This window comes from Seriola aureovittata, chromosome 10, assembly GCF_021018895.1.
Source record: "Seriola aureovittata isolate HTS-2021-v1 ecotype China chromosome 10, ASM2101889v1, whole genome shotgun sequence".
Taxonomy (NCBI): domain Eukaryota; kingdom Metazoa; phylum Chordata; class Actinopteri; order Carangiformes; family Carangidae; genus Seriola; species Seriola aureovittata.
This window is the reverse complement of record NC_079373.1, coordinates 8,382,527-8,406,142: the sequence shown is the minus strand read 5'-3', so window position 1 is coordinate 8,406,142 and position 23,616 is coordinate 8,382,527. Positions and strand designations below refer to the sequence as shown.

At 43.2% G+C, this 23,616-nt stretch overlaps 1 protein-coding gene across 2 annotated transcripts in view; it reads right to left on the bottom strand.

Annotated features, from left to right (window-relative positions):
* Nucleotides 1-23,616, bottom strand: part of LOC130175780 (A disintegrin and metalloproteinase with thrombospondin motifs 20) — a 116,589-nt gene that overhangs the window by 57,122 nt on the left and 35,851 nt on the right. The window contains exons 1-8 of one of the 2 annotated variants that reach the window (XM_056386321.1): nucleotides 23,052-23,462; nucleotides 22,489-22,850; nucleotides 18,170-18,338; nucleotides 7,866-8,119; nucleotides 5,598-5,681; nucleotides 4,658-4,782; nucleotides 4,516-4,556; nucleotides 4,094-4,199 (exon numbers count right to left, since the gene is read on the bottom strand). In XM_056386321.1, the coding sequence (XP_056242296.1) occupies nucleotides 4,094-4,199; nucleotides 4,516-4,556; nucleotides 4,658-4,782; nucleotides 5,598-5,681; nucleotides 7,866-8,119; nucleotides 18,170-18,338; nucleotides 22,489-22,850; nucleotides 23,052-23,142 (1,232 nt within the window). In that variant the 5' untranslated portion in view covers nucleotides 23,143-23,462. Of the gene's footprint in view, nucleotides 1-4,093; nucleotides 4,200-4,515; nucleotides 4,557-4,657; nucleotides 4,783-5,597; nucleotides 5,682-7,865; nucleotides 8,120-18,169; nucleotides 18,339-22,488; nucleotides 22,851-23,051; nucleotides 23,463-23,616 lie in introns of those variants that run through there. The other variant, XM_056386322.1, reaches the window with a different exon arrangement.

Below are 23,616 nucleotides of genomic sequence, written 5' to 3'. Positions count from 1 at the left end.
AGCCATAGCAAGAAGGATAAATGTCATAAGATTTTACGTTGAGCCATTTTTAACAGGGCATCTCCCCACACCATCCCACAGAGGCAGCTACAGACGCATCCATCCACTTGTCTGTTTCTGTTTGTGTCTCTTCTTGCGTACAACTCTCGCCCCCAAATATTTACACAGTGAAATCCTCAAAAGGCTTCAATAAACCTCCTACCGGCCAGTAAGTGCCGTGACATTTTCTGTAAAACCTCACTCTCTATCTGTCAGCATCTCTCCTCTCCACCATCACGGCCAACAAGCTAGTGAGAATCATCTCCAGCTCACCACTTGGACGTCAAAGGTCACCGTCTCGCATTCTCAAAGGGCTTAATAGTGAGGGGAAGGTAGGGGCAGTAACACCACACACACCAATACACACACACACGCGTGTTGCTCCAGTGTTAACACGTAAGAAAACAGATGTCTTTAGAGTTGCAGCTAATGATTATTTTAATTATCATCTGTCAAGGTGAGATCTTCATCCTCACATCTTCTTCATCCTCACATTTGAAATGACCAGTTTCGCATTTCTGCTTCATAAATGACTTAAAAGCTTAAATGATGATCAAAGCTGTTAATAATTAATTTCCTGTTGCTCCACTGACCAATTAATCAACTATTTGTTTCGGCATTAGTCATGATAAACAATGAAGCGAGCCCCTTCAGAGAAGAACAGCTGTATAAAGTGAAGTACACAGCATGGCATCTGCAGATTAATGAATTCATCCAGACTGTCTGCAGTTGGCAGTCTCATAAAGCAGTTTTCTTGATCATGTCCAGAATAGCGTGGTCCATTGCGGATGTCCTGTTTTTTGCCGCAGTTTGGCGTATGTTCACAAATACATGTAGTGCATGCTCATATGCGAGCGCGAGTATTTATACACACAGGAACTCATGCAGCTGTATGATGTCTGAAATGTTTACAACAGGATATGACCAAGTGCTGGGGCTCTGGTTCTGTGGCCCAGGGTCAATCCATATCACCACACACAACAACAACAAAAAAAGACCTAGCATGGCTGGCATGAGGCCCACCCTACAGGGGCCCGAGGGCCTGAAGGAAAACACCCAGGGCAATAATTAAGCTTCTGGCACAGTAATGAGCTCTGCACACACAAACCAAGCTGTCAACTAATGCTGACAACATCTAATCTGGTTCAGATGGTATTTGCAAATTACTCTCTGTCATTTATGATGCTGCATAGGTGCATCAGGGTGATGCGGACTGTGACAGGCAGATTCATACTGTGGTTCTGAGAGCTCAACGCATTGCAGTTTTAAGAGAACACAAATAAATTCAGAAAAACATCTTCATCAGTTTGACAACACATGTGCTGCAAATATTCACAACTCAACCAAATACACAAACCCGCTGCAAGTAGCACAGATGACACAGAAAAAGTGTTTCCAGGGGACAGAAAAGAGTGACGGACCTGGCTGGGACGCCCTTGTTATTTAATGCTTTGTGATTTTTGAAGTTAAAAGCATTGAACGGCAAGTGTGCATGTATTTTAATACATCCATGCAACTGCGTCCAAGCTGGTTTTCGTCACTTTTTAGTTTGTGAGCAAGTCTTGTGTTGTCAAATGGATGAAGATCTTTTGCATGTGTTTCTTAAGTTGCAGTGCACCGAGCTCTCAGGGCAACCGTAGGTTTAAAATAAAAATGAAAAGCTAATTTCTTTGCTGCGATAATGTAGACTTTCTTATTGTCAGGATATGGATTCATGGCAAGTTCCAAATAATTTGTACTCTTAAAACATTACGCTGATTCAGTTTAATCAGGTTTAAAGACTACTAATGAGGACACTGGCTGAAAATCCTGAGATGAGAGCCTTTTAGTAGAATTAGGTCATAAATCAGGCCGTTTTGTGGCTCTGTTTGGACTTAAGAGACAGATCAATAGAGGAGTCGATGCTAGTGGGAGTGTACCACCTGCAGAACTAAATTATTAGCATCCAGACTGTCATAAATTTAAGAGTTTACTCACTTTTAGTCGAAGTTCTTCATCATGCCACCCCTTAATACCATGCTGTTATCCTACTGAGCTGATTTTCAGTAAGACATAAACAGATTTCTGTGTTGAAACGCCCATAACTGAGAAGAAGACGTACTGCTGGAGCGATGACAACCTGAATTCCTGTAGGTTGGCTGTACATAAATAAGAATCACAGCAAACAGAGCGGTCTGCAGGAGCAGCCCTTTGTCAGCGCTTCAACAGAGACAGAGCTCAGTGACAGCGGCGAGCACCAAATACTGCGAAAAATGGATTCCTGCATTGTCATTGGATTACACATCTTATCTCCTCTAGGTGTATTTCCCTACAAAAGAAACCATCTTTGACCATCCCAGTCATCTTATCTACTTAGCCCGCTTGCTTAGGGTGTGTGTGATCAGTGATGCTTTGTGGCGTAGCTCTTCATATTCCTTAAGATGTTTAAAAGTCTGTTGGCAGCTATAGACTCTAACCGAAATGTCAGGAAGATTTTATTTGTGATCCATGACATTTGAAACCTTGGCATCTAATGCCAAACTTGATAAATCCTTGTATGTGTCACCTTTGAGCAGCTATCCAGTGACACTGCCTCGCCTGAAAATCCCCATGATGGCTATTAGGAATCACACATCCTCGCAGTCATCTGAGAAAGGCCTCTTATCCATTAGTCTAAATCTATCTTTAATCTGCAATGCTCTTGAGTGGCTCCCACTACCTGACACTGGCTTTCCCAGAGCGCTAAACACTCTCTCGTGCCCGTGAACGCAGCGATTAACCACGCCAAGAGTCCGAGCCAACTGGGCCTCCAGCTGCTTGAACTTTAGCATAAACAGATCCACACGGGATGCAAGGGGAAGAGAGTGGGGGGGGGGGTCCACAGACTCGTCCATCAGGCTGCCGCTCTGGTCCGATCTCTCAACTGGAAGAATGTGTGAGCGGGACAGAGGAGGCAGAAGAATATCTTTCATTCTTACCCAGTGGCTCACAAGCTCACACTGACACTGGTCCTTTTTACTATCCACACAAACGGACAGGCAGACCGGAAAGAAAATCTCTCACTCACTTACACAATTATATTCTGCGAGGGAGGTGGACACAAAGACAGAACAGAACAAATGACAGAAGCTTTGACTTTCTCAAAAAAGAATAATAATAAATTGTCCAAAAGTGAGCTGGCAGAGATGGAGAAAGAAGGTGTTCAGAGAAAGAACCAGTGTGTTAGTTACGGCTTATAGTGCTTCTAATATTACACCACACTGAAAACAGCTGAACTAGATTAAAAGAAAGAGGTGGTAATGAGTGATTTACTATAATTTGACCTCAGATAGATGTTTAGAATAAACAGAGCTTCAGAGGAAAGACAGTGTCATGTGTTTTGACTTGGCCATTTGGATAGAGATTATGCATGCGAGAACTTTTTTTTTCCCACTTCTTACATGTGGCAATACTTGCTTGTTGTGAAAACACTCTGTGGCGGACAAGCATGATGTGATAACACTGCTTTACTCACTAAGAGACGAATTAGACATGACAACACTGTGATATGTTCATGTTCTTTTATCTGTATTTAGAGGGCTGATATTTCAAAGAGCAGGATAGGAGCAAGTCTCTTCAGATATTAAACATCTCCTGAATAATAAACAGCATACTTAGCCTTGGACTCACTGATAAAGTTCTGTGTGCTACTTGCAAGAAAACTTTGAGTGTATTTACTGTATTTAGAGAACAGAGAACCTCCAAAATAGTTTTAACATTATCTTACCATATCCATGCTGAATTTCATCTGAACTTGTTGTCCTCTCTAAGCAAAGCTATTACACATACAGGGTTAACTTCTTTAGCTGTATAATAAAGTATTATAGGCTGGCATCTTATCAAAAGTCAAATTTCACTTTATTATGTTTTGCACCTGTGCCTGCTGCGCCCTACGTCTCTTGATAAGAGGGCTTTTGTTGGTCAAGTTTGGCTGTGAGTGGTGTGTGTGTACAGCGTGTGTTGGTGTGTGTGTGTTGGGTTAGGAGTGGGGAGGGAGACGAGGGTGGGTTGATACAAGTTCTGTGCTGCAACTTACACATGGCCCAGCTCATGAGCGATGGTGAAGGAGGCACTAATTCCATTTTCCTCGCTGATGGAGCAGCTCCGGTACTGGTCGCACATGGTTCCCAGCTCGGCTAGTCCTACACACACACACACACACACACACACACAGATGCATGTCAACATATACAGCATAGTGCAATCTGGGAAAAAAATGCAGCTTGAGTGTTAAAGGCGATTAAACCATCAAAACTTCTGTTCTGTAAGAGAGATTAGCACTGCCACCGACCCCCTCCCTCCTCCCCTTTCTACCACTCTGCTCTGTCACTATAATATTATTAGCCGACAACTTGCCATAAACTCATTACTGCACAGTTTATGAGCTGTTGCTAATGGAGTAGAAAGTTAATTGAAACGGACCCGAGATGGAGATGTTTTTGCAAAGCAAAAGTTTACCTAACGTGTCACATTTATCTTTCGCACGGCAGATGTCTTCCCTGAAAAAAAAAAGAAAAACACAAAATATACAACGCTGTTAAAACTTTTTGACAGTTTTCTTGAGCAATTTGGTTTTGCTTTCAAAAGCCACAGGGCGTACCTGGTGATGAGAAGTGCTGTGTCATGGTGAGAGGGATGGCTGTCATCCTGGACGTTTTGGCTTTGCTGCCAAACACAGAAGTTGTGAAGAGTCGTGGCAGCGTTGAAGCTCACTGTGGGCCCTTCCTGTTTGGGGTGAAACACCAACGGGGATTTGACCAAGAAAAAAATATAGCAATGTTTTAGGTAGTTATTGTAGTAACTAGGTTTTAAAAAATCTCTCTTATATTTAAAGGGATATCCTGCATTTGTCTGTTATGACTTTGGCAAGAATGACATAGGGGGTAAAGCTTTCCAAACAACCTCAGTTTAACAAGTGTCTCTAAGCTAGACCATGATTAAACACAGAAAGTACTGCAGTCCCCTTAGAAATTCAAGGGTACAGCATAGCATCCCTCTTGCACTGGCTCCTTCTCCTCTGAGAACAGCTGCACATTTCAGGCAGGAGACCTATTTCTATCCGACCCAGTGGGTAGTCATCCATTTTGAAATATCTGAATACAGGATATTCTATCTGATGGTGTCCCTTGATAAAATCCTTCTGGTAAATTTTAGCTTTTTGGAAAGTTGCAGGAGTCTTTAGCTCTTAACCCTGATCAGCCGCTATATAACCAAGAAACATTAATGGACAAAAACATGAACAATATCCAGGTTGGTGAGAAATTAAGTAAATGAAACTATTGAATCAATTCCAGTGACCAAAAAAACTACAGTGAGTCTCTTCAGCCACATTTTGTTTGCAGGTGGCTAGCTGCTTCACTATAGTGCCGTTTGTTTTCTAAGGAGACCTCTCTAGAGACTTCAGACTGACAAGGAAGGCAGTGTCCTTTCACACAGGCCTCACAGAGAAAAGGCCAGGCCAGGGACACCTGCGCTGACGTCAGCCATATTGGAGACCTGGATACAGGGTTAGGGTTAGCCTTCAACGACCCCGCACTCACCTGTTCATTGTGGATGATGACTAGTTTGACAATCATGATGTTGATGAGGTTTCCTACGCTGGGATCCCTGTACACTGCTGCTACCTGTAACAAAGACAAAACACACAGACAAAAAAAATGCAAACCTCCACTAACCTGAGCCAGAGCACAGATAGAGACGGTATAAAAGCTAGTCTACCTCTCTGAACTCAATACTTGGAAAGATACATACAGCTATCGCTTTTTTTAGTTAAGCTCCATGGGGTTTAATCAAAATAGCAACAGTTCATTGAAGTCAAAAGAGAAAAAAAGTCTCCTTGAGGGTAAGTTTAATCAACAGGGTATTAAAACCAATTACAATTCCCCCACAGACCTTAGCAAAGAAAAAATAAACTGAAAGCTGGACCCAGCTACAAATGTGAAACTTCAGCAAAGCTGGAGCTCAGAGCCCCTCTGTGAGGACAGCAAAACATTCCCTCTGTAGTTTTTCCTCTCCGCTTCTCTTGCCTTTCTCGTGCACCCCTGTCACGGTCAGCCAGCGGTCTCCTGAGGCCGTGTGCGGCCTCCTGACAGGAACTCATTAGTCCACTATAAACATTTAGCCTTTTTTAGCCTTGGAGGGAGGCAAGCGTGGCCCAGGCCTGTCCAGAGTGGGCATAAGGGAGCGTGTCTTTGCTTCCTCTTAGCCCAACTGTGACACAGGACCTTGTTCTGTATGCTCTTTCCCCAACGTATGTTATTGCATGATCAGTGCAAGAATCAAGTGAGGGGGGGCTACAGCCTACACCGGGCCATCACTACAGGATCTCACACAGCCAGTTAGCCAAACACAAGCTCTGAAGACAGGAAGAAATGTCAGCAGGGCTGTAGCTACCACCAAGGACAAGTTCTCAGTGCATGACATCTGGTCTGACATATCACGCATGATGTTTTTTAGGCTATATCAATATCAGAAAATCTCCTGATTTAATGCAAAAAAAAGAAAAAAAAGAATTCAAATAAAATAAATGTATTTTAATTTTAGCAGATTTATTTTTCAGGGACCATCTACAAAAATGATATATTTAGCTATTAGCTGCTTTCCATCTGCTGTCCCAGGGAAGGTAACCACACTTCATCAACATGACCTATACCTAAAAACTTAACTTAACAAACCCAGTGGATTAAACTTGGTACACTTCTCAGTTCTGCTTGAAACTGTCATATTTTTCTCTTGTTTGGTGAAAGTGAGGCTAAAGTAATGTGACTGCAGACTCTGAAACACAGAAGGAAAAAAAAAAGTGGTTCGCCGCCAGCGCTGCCCTGCAGACATGAACATGGCAGAATTTATGTTTTGACTTCAAACCTGGCAATAAAACTGACCTGGCACATTGCTTTTTAACACTGACTGTACCCTATCAACCTCACTTAAGGATAACACTCCACTGACAATCATTACTCCTTTGTAAGTTAATGAGTGCTCTGAAACATTCAGACTGTCACACTGGTGAGAGACAGCAGGAGGTACACACAGTTCAGGACAACTGATAACCTATCCTGCTTTTGACACAGCGATCCCCAAACACTTTTAGTCTAATACATACAGGGACAGTCATCGCCGGTCAGCTCTCCCTGTCAGATATGGGACTCATAAAGAGACCAATGTGCTGAGTCAGGTTTTTACCAATTAACCAGGCAGCGGCATGCTCAGGTCATACCAGGGTTTACAACCAAAATGTCAAACGGTAAAATGGGGTTGGGGTTTTTCACATTTTAAAGGCTGTGTTCACCAAATTACCAAGAAAAAACCTTTCTTACCCCTTATGTTGCCATGGGGATAGTTTTGGTTTTTATTTGCTCCAGTTTTTGAGGTGTCATTCTCTGAGATATCGGTCACTACCCCAATACAATGAAGCTATATGTTCACAGCAATATCCTCACTGTTTTCATAGGGACTATTTCTTCAGTAGAGCCTGTGGACTATCCAAAGTAAACGCAACTATTTTTATTGTGTCTCATGTTAGCAAATGATGTTAGCCAACTAGCCCTGCCATTAGTCACTGTGTAACTAAGCTTCTAGCACCACCTACTTCATAAAAACACACTGATGAATTTGGAAATCTCAAAACCTGCACATTTAAACCAAAACTATCATGGCTGAATAACAGTAGAAGCAGATACAAATATGGAAATTCTTGTAATAATGTAACTCACAAAATATCATCTGATGATACTGAACAAAATACTGAACAAAAAAAATCTTCAACATTGAGACAAAATAATAATTTTTAGAAACATTATTTTACTTACTACTGACATGATTGTTAGGATGTAGTGCTCTAGGTTGCGTCCATGGTGACGCACCATTTTGGCATCCGCTGTCACCATCAGCTCAACGTAGCGAGGGTAAGACAGGAAGCGCTTGCGTCGGCGTGGGGATCTGGAGTGTGTGGTGGTGGAGTTGTTCTCATAAATGTGTTGATCATCTATTGTGGTTCTAAGAGAGTCCAGCTCCTCTCCCATGTTTCCTCTGCTCTCAAAAGACACCGGCCTCTTGGAGTCCTCTGTTTAAAAACACAAAACAAAACAAAAAAAAACAGATGTTAAGTTTGGAGGTGGATTGATTACTAATTCATCATCATTTAAGTCTAAGGACCATGCCTGAAATGCTAACATTAATCAACACTGGATACCACTTTATATTTCTATAGGCATTTCATGAGAGAGCAAGGATCATCTACAGTTAAGAGCCAAGGGTTTTAGCTTAGCTGAATTCCAATGACATAACAGAAACACGCTGGACTTGTTTTGCAAAAACCTGCCATAAATTATTGTGTCATTCCAGTTCTCAGGAAGAAAAGAAAAGTTGTACCAAGAGACACAGGTCACTGGTGAGCTTTGAGACTAAGAGTTTTCAGGTCAGATAATCTGCACTCCCTCCTGCCTGAGCGCAAGCCACACAAACAGAGAACGGCATTTTGAAGACTCGCAGAGGGACTAGCCTGAGTATAAACTCTACAAGGGGATATAAAAATTCTCAAATTATCCAACTTTTGCGACCCTGGCAAGTATATCATCTGAAAGACAACAAATCAAATATGTTTAATACCAGATTGAAATGACTCCATTTATAGACTCAAGGTGAATGCCTTCAGCAGCAGCCTCGGATGGAAAAAAAAAAAAAAAAAAAGAAACGACAGCCATATACCATGCATACTCAACCGGCGTTCTCGCAGCTGAACTGCACGTGTTGAGCTGGCTATGAGTTAAAGATTCCTTCACCATGACCCAGTGAAGTTAAAAGAGGGAGACAGAGGCAGAGACACAGACTAGGAAAGCGTGAAGAGCTTGTTTCATTGTAGGAAGGGAAAAGATGGGATCTGGAAAGGTTAAGGCTGATATGAACTAAATTACACATTAGGCTGAAGCTTGACAGGGTTTGGTGAAAGAGGCACAGGCAGAGCAGCGGCTTGGCCGATATTTCTCACTATGTTTTTGATAATATCGGATCCATTTTTACAGTTTTGCCTTGCTGCAGAGTCCGACCCCATTTCACTTCTTTGCTAACTGTACATTGTAGCTATGTGACAAATAAAACTTTGAACTACTGTTTAGTGGCCGCATCGCTTATACCTGAAACATAAAATACAATAACATTATTATATATTATCAAAAAAAAAAAAAAACCTAATTATGTATTATTAAAAAAGCAGAAACATAAAATATTATATCATAACCCACCCCCACGTGTGCACGATAATATCGTATATTGCGAAATTACTGCAGGACATTTTGGATATGCCCCAAGCTTACACACAGGCAAGCTCTAAAAAAAAACGCTGCAGCGTATTCCTGTTACTGAACACCAAGCAACTCCAAGTGATGGATCTTTGTTCAAGAAAAATCTCTTAAACATCATCAATCAAGCTAATGACAAACACATCAAAAATCTTCTGCGTGGTCTGAATGTCAAATTGTTTCAGCTGAGATGAATCATTTATCAGCACTGGATGGATTTCCACAGCTTTTTTGTGTCAAAACAGGCCATTTACGGACTTAGTACAGCACACAGGTCACTGTGCTGTATAGATTTGCAGTGATGCATAGCTGCATGTGATACTGTGTAAGAAAGGTTGCAGCAGTTTCTGCCATCACCCAGCTGGGGGAAGATGGTTTTAGGCAGCCACCAGACAAAGTGCCAGATAAATGTAGGAGGAGTGAATGTGAGACACAGACACAGCAGCACAGTCTCAGATTCCTTTGACAATGTCCTTTTCCATCATTACTAAAATGCATTGTTGCAATTTTTGAAAAAAACAAAAAATGGAGGCAAATTTTTCAAATATAGCCTTCTACTGTGGTTTCTGTTACTCTTAAGGAAAGTTGCAGACTTAAACGAATGAACAATTTAGAGAAAATAGCAAAATAAATGAAGCATCAAATGACATTCAGCGAATAAATGACTTTCAGTGATTATATGACTGACAGCGTTCACAAGCCAAGCATAGTTTGGAGTCCCTCATCCTAAACAACCTCCTCAACTTTGGATAACCCGATTATGGTGAAGAGTTCCTTTGTCTTCTAAACACTCAATCTTTCCAGACTGCCAGACAGAGAGAGATTGTGTGTAAGTGTTAGGTCAGAGAAAAGTAAAAAAAAAAAAAAAAAAAAAAAAAAGAGGAAGGAAAACTCGCAGAGCGCGCCGAGATTATTCAAGCGATGCCCCCAGCGGGGACACGAGGCGGAGCGTGACTCCCTGGCACAATGGCACACAACTCTTGACGCCATGAGGCCCTGCCCCATGCCAGCGCCAGCATCCAAGTCAGCGCCAAGCCCGTCTGTGCCCGTGCACACAGCCCAGGCAGCTGGGCCAGAACAGAGCTTTGTATTTTCCAGGAAAAATCTCTCAGAGGCCAAACCCACTACACTAAACCCCTTAAACAGACTCATCACTGCAGACAGTCTGACATCAAAGGGATTAGCAAAGCACAGAAGAGTATGTACTGTACGTACATCCACAGAAAGTGGTGTTAAGACTCAAGCAAGTGTGAGATGAAAAAAGAAAAGAAGAGGAGGAGGAGGAGGAGGAGGAGAAAATATGGTCTCTGTTATAATAGCCTTTGAATCAGTGCAGATTAGCCACACACAACCTTTCCCAAATCGCCTTAGGTTCAAATCCCCCTCTCACTAGGTAGTGAGCTGCTACTTACACCATGAGAAGACAGGGGTGACTGGCCTGACCCGCTGGACACACAGAGACATGACATCACTCTTGGCACTGGGTACCATATCAGCATCACCTACACATCCACATCTCTGGTGAGACTGATTACCAAACACAGAAATGTGATATATTGAATTTTTTTTTTTTTTTTTTTAACGCTAACAAAAATTTAATCAGCACGAGTCTATAAAACTGAACTCCAGCCGTTCTTCATAACAGAGAAAGAATAAAGTGAGCCCTGCACAGCACTAGTGTAAGCGTTTATAAATAGTGTAATTTTGTTGGCTCCAGAATGGACCTAGTTCAAAAACCCACACCACATTCACTTTTCTGCTCCAACGCCTACTTGACTTGTCAACTTGCCAGAGGATAATCAAACACAAAGAGTAGTTTAAACAATGTTAATCTATTCTTTCAATAACAAGTTTAATTGCACATCAAGTACCTCACACAGCTAATATTTTCAAAATTTCAGTTTGTTTGAATGCATACATCTGTTTACACTTAAGCATTCATTCGTAAACATTAAAGTATGGAAGCGTTTTGATGTTTGATGCTTGTGTATGGACATGATGTTGGAGCCCAATTCATGTAAATGAAGACTGTTCAGCCTAGATCAAAGAGCTGCTCTTTAACTCTCCTTCAGTTCTCTGTCAAAAGTATCAATGCCAAGAGCCCAACAATGGGGAACACACATTTCATTGTTGAACTAATTAACATTCTTTTACAATGGCCTGCTGAGAGTTAAAGCGCCCCCTTTTCCCCAGGTTCCAGTTAAATAGATAGTATACCTTACATTGTGTATAGGTAGTACCTTGCCTGAATATGAGGTCACACACTGGTTAACCGACAGTACGACTCAAGAGGGGAAAAATGTTGAAACTCCTGCAGACAGAAGCACAATTAAGTGCAATTCTGTGGCTAGACGGAGAGAAGCAAAAGGCAGCTAATTGTTGCTGCTGAAGAAGGCTTTTAAAAGTGAAGTGGCATGGCTTTTGACCTCACTGGAAGACGGAGGGGGGTTTGTGCACTTACAGTGCTCTCAGAGTTCAGTTGTTATTTTCAGTTCAGAGACATGCAAAAGACAGCATGGTGGTCAGCTGAAGAATGTGTTTGGAGTAGCAGACCTCCTTTTAGGAGACAAAGCAGTACTAATGGATCCGGACTCCTAATGATGGTCAGGGGCCTGGAGTGTTTTCCTTTGTCAGGATCAAACTCTGACATTCAGTTTTAAAGAAAGTCGTCCTCGAACAAGCTCCTTCGAGGCTGCACAAACCTTTCAGTCTGCTGTTTGAATAATGACAATTGTTTCAAAATCTGCACCTGGATCTGGATCTGCATCAAAGCACACATGATATTCGACAGTCATTCAGAGTGGCTGGTGGCTGCCACGAGCCACTGAAATTTGGTTGCATCAGCACAACTCATTCTAGAGCTATAGTTTAGTTTATGTCAAAGGGGCCATGTCTGCAAGAATGTGGCAACCAGTTAAAGACATTCAGTATGGAATATCAAAAAGCAAACAGGCAGTTTTTGGTGAAGACTGGATGACATTTGTGGAGCAGTAATTAAATAAATGGCCTATTCCAGTGCCATTAGCTCCACACAAAAATCAGATTTCAGTGATTACTTTAGTGAGTAAATGTAAATCAGAACTGAAATGATGGCTGTGCAACAAGAATAAACCAGAATTACCCTTTAGTTAAGAGCATGCAGTAAAGACAATGATATAACCTGTAAACAAAGAAAAAAAGGAAACCAAGTGCAACTATAACAATATAATTGAAGTATTAAGTAACGCTCCTCCATCTCCCATATTTTCAAAAGTATTAAAAACCTATTTGAGTTAAAACCTGTTACAGAGTATCAAATAATAGTTTTGCCTTGACAAAGCCAAGGCAGATCTGCAGTTGTGAGTGATTATCTGGCCTCTCAGATGATAAACAGCCCGAGCCGCAGGCGATGACACTGATGTTTCACCGGCCGCTGTCTCTCCCCAGTCCACCTCAGTGGGAAACTGTCGCTCACCTGTCACCCCCTCTCACCTCTGACTGCCACCATGCAGTCAGTCACTGTCACTCAACTTGCTCTAACCATTCCAATCAGCCGCCATCTGCTAAGAATGCCCAGACAGTAGACAGTGGCAGAAAATAGCCCCAGCTGGAATCTGTCATGGGAACTCCCGAGACAACACAACACATTGGGTTCAATGGGGCTAAGGCCTCAGGGCAGGCAGACACATGGCAGCTATTAAAGTTATAGACTGTCTATAGCTGCCCAGCCCTGTTCGGCCCTGTCCAGAGTATCTGTTATCTTAAAATCAGACAGTGACACTGAGTGCAATGGACCATATTATTAGCTGCTTGCACCGCATCTGTCATGCAGTGTTATGAAATGTGAGGCAATGACGGGACAAAGCATTACGGCTGAGGGGAAAAACTTGCACATTACGCAAAACTAATGTACATGTTGGCTCAAGACTCTGAGTCGGTGCATGGCAAAAACACATCTTTCAACGCATTTGACAATTAAGATTAATATTATCATCTTGTTTTTACAAAGAAAATGCTGCGTCCTTTCAAAAGGACAATCACGAGACAAGAAGAAATTCTGCTTCTCTTTCTATCCACGGCAATAGCAAGGCAATGGGTGAGAAAGCTACTTTACAGAAGCAGGTGTAAAAGCAGAAAGACGGGCAGTGGGAGCTTGAGAAAAAGCTGGGGCCTCTGCCAAGCTCTGGAGCAAGACCGACAGGCACATGCAGCGCAGGCCAGGACTGCTCAAACACATGAAGAAAGAAACGCCTTTCTCCATTCCTCTGCACTGCTCAGTCAGCAATTCCCAATACTCAGTGGGATACATGGTCCACTGACTGGCCAGAGAGATGACATGCTCTTCTGATGGATGCAGACACACACATTCACAAGCAAACCACATCTATACAAGCACACAAAAGCCCAAAACAAACTTTTTTGCCAAGTAACAATAGGTACTTCCTGGAATGGGGGCGGCTCAGTCAGTCCAGGGGGCACGAGGGCACAGAGGAAGCCTAAGCCTTTTGGAGCCTTCTGACATTCATAAGATCCACACCATCTAAAGCCAGACCCTAAAGGTGAGAGGTGCTGTCTGAGTGATCAGCGCCCGCCCATCACACCCCGGCTCGCTACCTTTCCTGACCCCTGTCAAGAGCCGGAGTTAAGAGTCAAAAACAAAGAGCTTAATGCATACATAGTCCCAACTGAGTCCCCGCAAACAAGCCAGCGAGCCCAGTAACCACGCACCTCCAGGAGGGGAAAAAATCTCAAGGTCACATCCACCCATCCAGTGAGTGACTCCAAACAAAGAGGGAAGTGAGGTCACAATCAACAAGTGCTTCCATTCACATACATGAAAGCGCAAAAGGGAGAGCGGGCAGCGATTCAAGTCGGCTAGTTCAAACCGCAGGCGGGGGAGGGCATTTTTCCATGTAAATGAACCCATTGACCAAAAACCTGATGCTAGCATTTAACTACCATGTATACACAGTGGGCACCAAGGGGGGAATCCTATACAATGATTGTGTTGAGGGTCAGGGGGCAGAGATGCCATGTGTGCCAAGTATTGCCGCATCAAAGGAAGTCACTTCGCTGTCCCAGCTGCCCTCAGTTAGCCGTCGAGAAATCAGGTGAAACGCTCGGGACCCGACACTGTTTGAACACTGGTGTTTGGATTTTCAGCTGGTAACGTTCGCTGTCAAGCTGTCCGTGTTCAATAAAGTGTTTCTAATTCAGACAAAATACGACTCCCCACAGTTTAAGACTGGCAGCCAACGACTGTGAGAAAGAGATACTGTGCGGCTCCCTCTCCCTCCGTCTCTTGCTTGTCTTCACATGGGTTTCAGAAAAAGCAAAGGGAAGAGAGCGAGGGAAGAATCTGCCCCTATCTGAAGCCGCCCTCATTCTTGTGGCTATCTCCATGCAAGGACGATACAGGGATTCACATGCAAGCTCGGAGACAGATTCCCCCCCGCAGAATGTGTCATTAAAGGTCGGAGCTGTGTTGTGATTTGAGCCCGCTAAGCTTCTTCCCCAAAGGCTTTTAAAAGCCAGAACCCGGCACAACAAGCCACTCTGTGACTTTAAAACATTAATCACCCACTCAACAACTATCTACTCCAGAGGTATTCTAAACAGCAGGGAAGCCACCCAGGTTGGCTGACAGAGACAAGAAGGCTGATACAGTTGCTTGTAATGTCAGTCAATGAGGGCTGATTTCAGGATGTTCAGAGCTCATTGACTCGTATATTTTCTGATTTGCAGCTTTAGTCTGACACTTTGCATTTAAAAAAAACATATTTAAGAACTCACATCCACTCAACAGCAAATCGAGCGACGCAGAGGCGCTTTATCAACAGCACATGAACACACACGGTGAGAAGAAGCAGTTGAAGACAGGTATATAGCCATGTCATGACTGCTGAAATAACAAAACATAATTTTCCATCAAGGTTACACTTTAAAAGCCCTCAGCGTCGCACTTCTGCTTCTGACACTTCACAGGTAGTGACGGCACATGTGCGAAAAACTCGAGTATTTGTACATGTCAGGGAAGACAAGCGCAAAACTTCATCTTTGTTAAATACATCTTTGTGGAAACATGGCCTTCCTCTCCTTTCAACACATTTTTTTTATTTTTAAAGGTGAGCAGAGACTGTACAAACTTTGGAAACTCTTACTGCCTTCAGATACAGAAGTCCCAGTTGTTTTTTTGGTGTCTGTAGTGCACGGGCGCAGTACTGTCATATCCGAGGGAAAAGCTTATCTCACCAGTGGTATCTTTCTGCCGATACACATTTTGTTTCCTCGAGATCCGTTTGATAAAACGCAGCTTGTTTCATCTTTTGTCATTTTCAAAAAGATGGTTTCTTTCAGGGCACAGCAGAGAGAAAGGCGGGTAAAAAATAATCATCACAAACAAAGTCTTTTTCATACGGGAGGGGCGGCCTGGCGAGGAGATTGGCTGAACTGTTGGCCAGTCTGCATTTTCATGTGTTTGAACCCACAAGGCCCCTCAACCTGCACAACCTCTTCAAAGTCCCAAAACTGCCAAACCCCTCCGCACTCAAACTCAGCCAATTTTGATTTAAGACAAGAGTCCTCTTCACGGGAACATAAAGTGGAGAAAGAAAGAGAGAAAGAAAGAGAGAAAGAGAGAGGACCATAAGATGACTGACCCTGACAAAGAGTGCTTTTATAGCTCCTCAAAAAAAAAAGGAGATACTGGGAAAGGAATCTGCCCCCCTCCCGCTAACAATACAGGTTCTTGGGTCTATCATCTACGCGGCGAGATAAATCACAAACTTTTGTTTCTTCACTTGCTATGAATCAGTTTCTGTGGGAGCCATACTGAAAACCGAAATGAACTAAACTCAAATAAAATGCATCTTTTCTGTTTATTAGCAGCCGCAAAATAAATTGTTCCCTTATGAATGTTTTGTTTTTATAAAGATATTTTATAATTTGTGGTGCTATGTAATTGCATTGAATTATAATGATTTCTAATATTTTAGAGCTTGACCAAATGTAAGTAACACCCGAGTGGGTGGGTGGGTAGGACGGTCGGTCGGTGGGTGGGTAGGTAGATACTTTATTTATCCCATAGGGGAAATTGAGGTAACATAGTGCTGCGGATTTACTGGCACCAGTAAAGAAAAGTTGATCAGCTTTGGATAGCCAGTTAAGAATTGCAATCCAGTAATAACAAAGTTAAACTTCTCACACATTTTGTTTACATAAAATGCTCCATCGCCTTCGTTGCAACATACAAAAAGCTACAAATTTCAATGCTTTAAGGGCACAGTCAAAAAATACTGGTCCTAAGAGATCCAGGTCTTCATTCCTTCACTAACAGGGATTCTACTTGGTGGTCCTGTATTTGACACTTTTTCTTCTCTCTCTCTCTCTCAGCAATTAGGCTGTGGTTAGGAGCCCCATATTTACAGGCTGATTTAGTCTGATGAGGAACATAAAGAAAGAAAAAGAGCCTGTAGAGACAGGCGTAGAGTAAAGAGAAAGAAAGACCTACAGGGATAAGACCAAAGTACACAGAGGAAGTTAACCCATACCTCCAAAAACCAAGAAGCTAATATCTAAATTCATAACCAGGAGCAGCAACTATAAGCTGAAAGACACGCGCCAAGCCAGTGTTTATATCTAACCTGCCAGTAGCAGCGTGTAGTGCACTCCCATAAAAAGACACGACAGGCCTGTTAGTCTTGGCTCGGTGAGGCCTTCAAAGAGCCCATTTATCGCTGCATCTGGAGAGGGGCCTATCTGATAAAGCTGAGGAGCCGCAGCCTGGGACACCTCATAGTCCTAACCCAACCCCACTAGGTTCTTTTAATCCTCCTGCTCATTGTTTACCTGCTGGCCTTTGATGGGGCCCTACAGGTGTCACTGCCATATGCACATCTTCCTCCCACTGAACATAATTTCTACAAGGAGTATGATGGTTTATAGTTAATGTTATGAGATGAAAAAAATCAGGATGTATCACATTAAATAGCTATTAAAACGATAACCGGCCAAGACGTAAACATAACTGAATGGTAATGCATATTCCTGGGAGAATCAGAAGTCAGGGGTCATTCACCAAGCCTACACTCACCCAGCTCTTAAGGGAGAGTATATTTAAAAGTGCCTCGGAGTGGGGGCTGAGAGACCCTCCAGATTTCTCAGTCTCTGTTTACCACACACAGACTGAGTGAGTGAAAGGGCAAAGCATATTAAGGAGGTACTGGCCTGGCCCATCAGGTCAGTTCTAAGTTCTTTAAACTGCCGCCCCACACAATGGCCACCACCAGGCGACAATGGCCGGGTTCAGACAACAAGCAAATCAAGCGGCCTGTACATAAAAGATTTATTGCACCTCCCAACAAAGGCCGCCCACGGAGCTCCCTGCAAGGACAACCCTCAAGGCCTTGCATCGTGGTGAACTCCACTCGGTCACCCTGCTTTCTCTTGAGGCCCTCTCCACCACCCAAAGGCCTCTACCATAAAAATTCAAATGAAACTGGGGGAACTTTCAAGCAATCTCCCAAGCGGAAAAACCTCTCCACTTCTTTTCATGGCAACCGAAGACTAAAAAGTAATTACTCCGTCTTGGGATTGAATGCTGCAGCATAACACAAGTAAAAACACCAGGCAGTGCGGGAGCTTAATTAAGCTGAGGAGTTTTCAGTAACACCCCTTAATCAAGGCTGAAATCTTCTGGGTATCCTGCAAGCCAAAGATCGTGACTGAGTATAATTTTACATTCAGAAAGTGAATGCAGGTCATCAGGAGGTAAGTGTTTGGTGGGTGAAAGTCAGACAGACAGTGGTTACAGGCAGTGTAGTTAGGCAGTCTGTTACCTGAGGCAGCACAGGTCTCCGTGTTGTTGTCGGTTTTCGAAACGTTCCACTTCCTCTCATGTCGGTAGACTAGATGAGGTTTATTGTGCTCTTCGTCATATTCCTCCCCTGCAGCATTTAAAAGCGGCTCCAAGAAATATTCACCGTGTTGTGTCGTAAAAGTTCCAATCTACAGCGAAAAAAAAAAAAGAAGAAGAAGAAGAAAAAAAAAGATGTCATTGATGGCTTTGGTATGAAGCATGTGCTTCCATGTGTGCATACTGTACTGTGTGTATGTAAGTGTAGTTTACTGATAGCGGCATAGTTTCATTTAAAGAGGTTGTGATCTAATTGTAGTCATTCTGTTTTGCCCTTGAGCACCGCTGTGTGCATTATTTCCATACTTTGAAAAGGCTCTGTTTTTTTGGCAGGTGCACATGGAAAAAAAAAGAAAACATGCTGAATCAGAAAGGTCAGAGAACATCTCTAACCAGGAGAATCGATAACATTTTAAAGGCATTTATACATTTATCGATGCACAAGTAAATCATCACAATGCAGACAACCATTTTCCACCTTCAAGCACTGGGTGTTAATGTGGAAGGCTTGTTATATCTGTAAAACTGCATTTCCCCCTCACAAGCTGACACTGGGAGGAGTGACATCATCACACATGGACAGAGCTGCTGACAGAGGAATGCTAATATTGATTTGGCAGCTCAGTCCATCACAAAGCTTCTTAGCTCACTTGGCCATGAGGCACGATGGTGTTTGTATGGTAATTTCATGCGCACACTTAAACAGGATATTGGACTCTGGAATGTTATCTTTGAGGCAGCATTATCCCATAACCATCCCCACAAGTGACGGACGTTTGACAATGGAAAACATACAAATCGGATATGGAAAACATGTACAAACTGTATGTGTACCTTTCCTCTCCGTCTTTCAAAGAGTGAAGGATTAGTTGGCTCGCACGTTTATGTACCATACTTCCTCAAAAGTGCTGCAAGCCCTGAGCGCTGCATGTGTTCATCGCTGCAGTGTAATGAGCTTGTGAAAACATGACACATGATAGAAACAACCTGCACCGTAAGAAATAGACGCCAGAGCTTCAAAGTGGCACGCTGTCCTCTGCCTCTAATGCTGTCCTGCAATCTTACCATGTCTTCGGTTCCGTCAAGCAGGAGTTAATCAAAGTATTGGCAGAATCCAATTACATTGTAGAAATAACTGTCTTCTGCCAAAGACAAATGGAATAGACGTGCAGGGGCTGCGCTGAGCTCCCCTCCTTCAGATGCTGCGACATATGCTTTACCTGGAGAGGAAGCTGAAGCTGAAGTATTGCTCACCCGGGAAGTCTTTTCATTTTAGAGTAAGATGTGCCAATACATCGCAGGCCCAATGTAGCTAAACAGTAAAATAAAATTCATGATTTCACTCACAACTTTATTATTGTGCTGAATAAATTCAGGGAAACAGTTCCCAGAGACGACCTCTCCATCACAGCTACAAACTGCAACTGACACTCTCCCTTTAAATTCATTTCATATCTTTGAACTGTGTGAAGAAAATTGTCCACCCAATGGAAAAAAATATATAAAAAAACAAAACAAAATAAATTTAATTTGATGGGTCAAAATTTACACATTTCCCAGTTGACTTTGGACTGCAAAAAATTATGTTATACACACAATCAACATTAAAAATTATCCAATGTTAGAGATCATTTACCTGTGTGCTTTAATTATCAATCACTGACAATGACAAATCTAGTCATATGAACCATCCTATATGTCAAACCGACATCCTGTTTTGAGCTTTTTTAGTTCTGGACTTTTTTTCATGCACTTTAAGGACTTCTTGTGTATGTAAGTTTAAAAGACGACTCAAAACATCCTGTTTTGTCTCATCTGATTGAGAGACTTCAAAGTTTTGTCTAAGATTTAATTAAACATGAGAATGTTGCTGCCGTACTACAACTACTATTGTTGTGATCTAGACGTAATGAATGATTTATACAGCGTAACAACTGGTAGATGTTTACCTGTAGCTTGTAAATCACTATCTATAGCGAGTTAACTTTAATTAGATGGTTATGGTCGAGCCTTTCTAAAGTTCTCATGTGGTGTTAACGAAAGGCTGAACAGACAAATGCTCTGTTGAGTCAATGGAGGGGGCAGAGTTTCAGGGTTTCCCAGCATTAGCTCAGCAGCAAATCTGGCAAAAGTTCGAACGGACACAATTGTTGCTGTTCAATAGTGAGTGCTGAACTGGACCTTACAAGTGAGGGACTCCTATTTGAAGCAAGGTCAGACCCATGACATGGATGGAATGACTGTTGGCACACATCTGTTTGATTGAATCCAACAAAGACACTCTCAAATCCCGGGGGTGCTGAGTCACGCAAAAGTAACGTACGGTTGCAGTCAATCTCTGAAGTTAAATAGGACATAAAGGTGTCAGGAGCCTGATCTTTGCACAGAGGTACATCGCTTGGTGCTGGGATCAAGATAGCCTCATTTCTCAGGACAGAGTGACTCACCACACACTTCTATTATGTGGGTGAACTGAGAGAGTGAGCTAACGTTTCCCACAGTGTGAGCAATCCTTAAGTTCCCCCACAACCTTCACTGGCCGTTGTCTCCTCTTCACAGCGATTCTCCTCTTTTCTACCCGACACAGCTCACTTTGAAAAGGCCAAAAGCTCCTCAACACTTCCCCCCCTCCTCCAAATCCCCCCTGGGGACGGCTTTGAGCAACTATGGACGAAAGGGGAACCTGCTTTTTCTAGAATGACCCCTTTGTTTTAGGGCTTAATTATTCCTTAATGACCTCATCCCAACAAAATGTGCCTGGCCATTAAGCCCGAGTGATCAGATACGGACACATTTATGACCCAATAGCCTCTGGTGCTGTCTCCATTGTCCTGTCATTCTCAATGAGTGATGATGCGGATAAGCAACAAAGATTGCTTGAAAAAGGATGCAAACATGTTTGGATAAGCGAGTCATACATCAAAGTTGGGCAGAGGGGCAATTAAAAGTTTATTACCCTGATAATTCCAGCATACCTCGTGTCTTAAACTGCAATACAAACATGACAAAACACTTTATGTGGTGGTCTCTTTCCTCAAAAGCCACACTGAAGGCAGTTAATCCCCAGTAAGAGATAATTTCACAATCATTATGCCAGGCTGCAACTGGAGTACAATCATGCATTGTGAATGCACTAGTTCAAAAAGCCTGAAAGTGCAGCTGACACCTATTCTGTGACATGCTATCCTGGTACTGTACACAGTGCACCTACCTAAAATAAGGATTATGTCACTGAAAGGGGTTATGACAGGGAGGGAGAATCCAAGGCTATGTTCCTCCTGTCTGTGTTGCAGTGGCCAGCCAAACACCCCCCACCACACAGAGTCTACACCACACCACAATCCGGCTGGCGCGACTAAGGTCAACCCCCTGCCCCTGGACCAGTAACCTTATGTGACCCATGAAGTCATCCCCTTCAGCACTTATCAGATTCTCTCACACAGGAGTCAGCAAATTAAATGACTCGGGCATCAGGATCCTCATGTGGTACAATGGGGCTGTAAACTCATTATTACCCAATAACTCCATTACAGCCCCATAAGATCTAAAAGATATGATAAGGAGCAATCAAAAAGCAAAACAGCTGCTTCAGACTGAATGATAATGTCTGTTTGAGGCTGGAGCTGATGATCACTTTCTTTAACCACTGATCTGATGATTTTTTTTTTTTCCTTAGTGAAAAACTATGAACAAATGCAAAGATATTAAATGCACAAAGATGTGAAACAGAAAGAAACAACAAGTCATCCCATCTGAGGAGCTTGGACCAGGCATTTGTGATTGATAAATTACTTAAAATAACTGATCTACCATCAAAAGTCTTTCTTTCTTTTATTTTTTTTTTTCCCTTGCCCTCTCACAGCCACAGGGGTCAGCCACAGAGCAGCAACCCTTGTTGGAGCTGATCGGGGCTTTTGGTGTCCCTTGCTCAAGAGCACTTCAGCAAGAGTGGATGCCCCATTCACTAACACTTAAACCACCCTGATGCCCAGACTGCTCCGTGCAACAGCAGCATCACCACACACACAGGCAGGAAGATGCAGGGCCGTGCGCCTCCCCTCCTCTGTGACATTAGTCCAGCAACACTTGCTCTTGTTACACTCCTGCACACTTCACTTAAGCTGGCGGGTTATGAGGGGAAATGAATGGGTGAAACTGATTGAAACGGGACGAAGCGTGGAGGCCTGTCAGCATCATCTCAAATAAAAATCTTTAAAGGCGATTAAAAGTCAGTATACTCACAAGGCCAGTGCACAGGCTGAAGACGGCGGGGTACTCGCTCTTGGCGTTGACGTGTCCGCGGAAAAAGCAGTGGCGCATATCGGCCGGGTCCTGGAAGTAGGAGTCCGTGCCGTTGCTCTGTTCCGCTCCCAAGTGTGTCACTGTGTAAGAGGGGGCGATGAAGCCGGAGTCCGCGGTCAGATTGAGATGAAAGCGTTCCCCGAATGCATCAATCCTGTAGTGAACCCGTAAACCCGACAGGTCGTCATTTAAACTTCTCCGTCTCCTTCTGTAGTGCAATGTGTGGGGGAATGATTCTCCGAAGTCATTCACACGGAGCGGGGTGATGATTTCATACGATGACAGCTGCTTGATGAAGCTTTCTGCATCAAAAAAAAAAAAGAGAAGTCAGAGAAAGTTGTGATTCAGAGACAAAAGTAGCGGCAATAACAGCAAAGCAAAGTCAGCTGCAGACTGACAGCCCTACTGTACACCAGGCATCACTCTCCCACACCACAAACTACTGTTTAAACACCTCCAACCGTATCACTCCACCGTACTCATAAATCAAAACAAAACACTACCTTGTTTTGGATGCAATCGGTATTGCAAAGTGTCCCGGACAAGTGCTGACAGATGACACATTAGTCCAACCAGCCAGATTGCAAACTGCATGATTTGCTCCGCTGAAGTAACCCAGGCTGTCGTCTCCAAGGCAAGTACCCTCTGTCTCTCCCGAGCGGCTCCCCTGCTCCCTCTCCCTTCCCCCGGCTTGTCAGCAGCAACAGGTCGTGGGATCCGCGGAGGCTCTCTGCAGCGCAAGTCTTGCAAAGTGCACTGGCCTCATCGCATTGCTAAACATGCATCCACTACCCTCTATAAACGCGAACTATTTATGACACATTCATCCCCCTGACAAGAAATATTTAAAAAAAAAAATGCTGCCTAATGTAAACTGTAGTCTATACTGAAAGGAGGGATCAGTGCCAAGTACGCTTTCCCTTAGCCATCCCTAGAACACCCCTTGCACCCTAAGCACTCACCAACTGCGAAGCAACGCCCCCATAGGCTCCCGAGCCAATGGTGAGTGCGCCTCGACCACCACACATGGGGCAGGATCGAGAGCTGCAGTGCTAGAAAGCCGAGAAA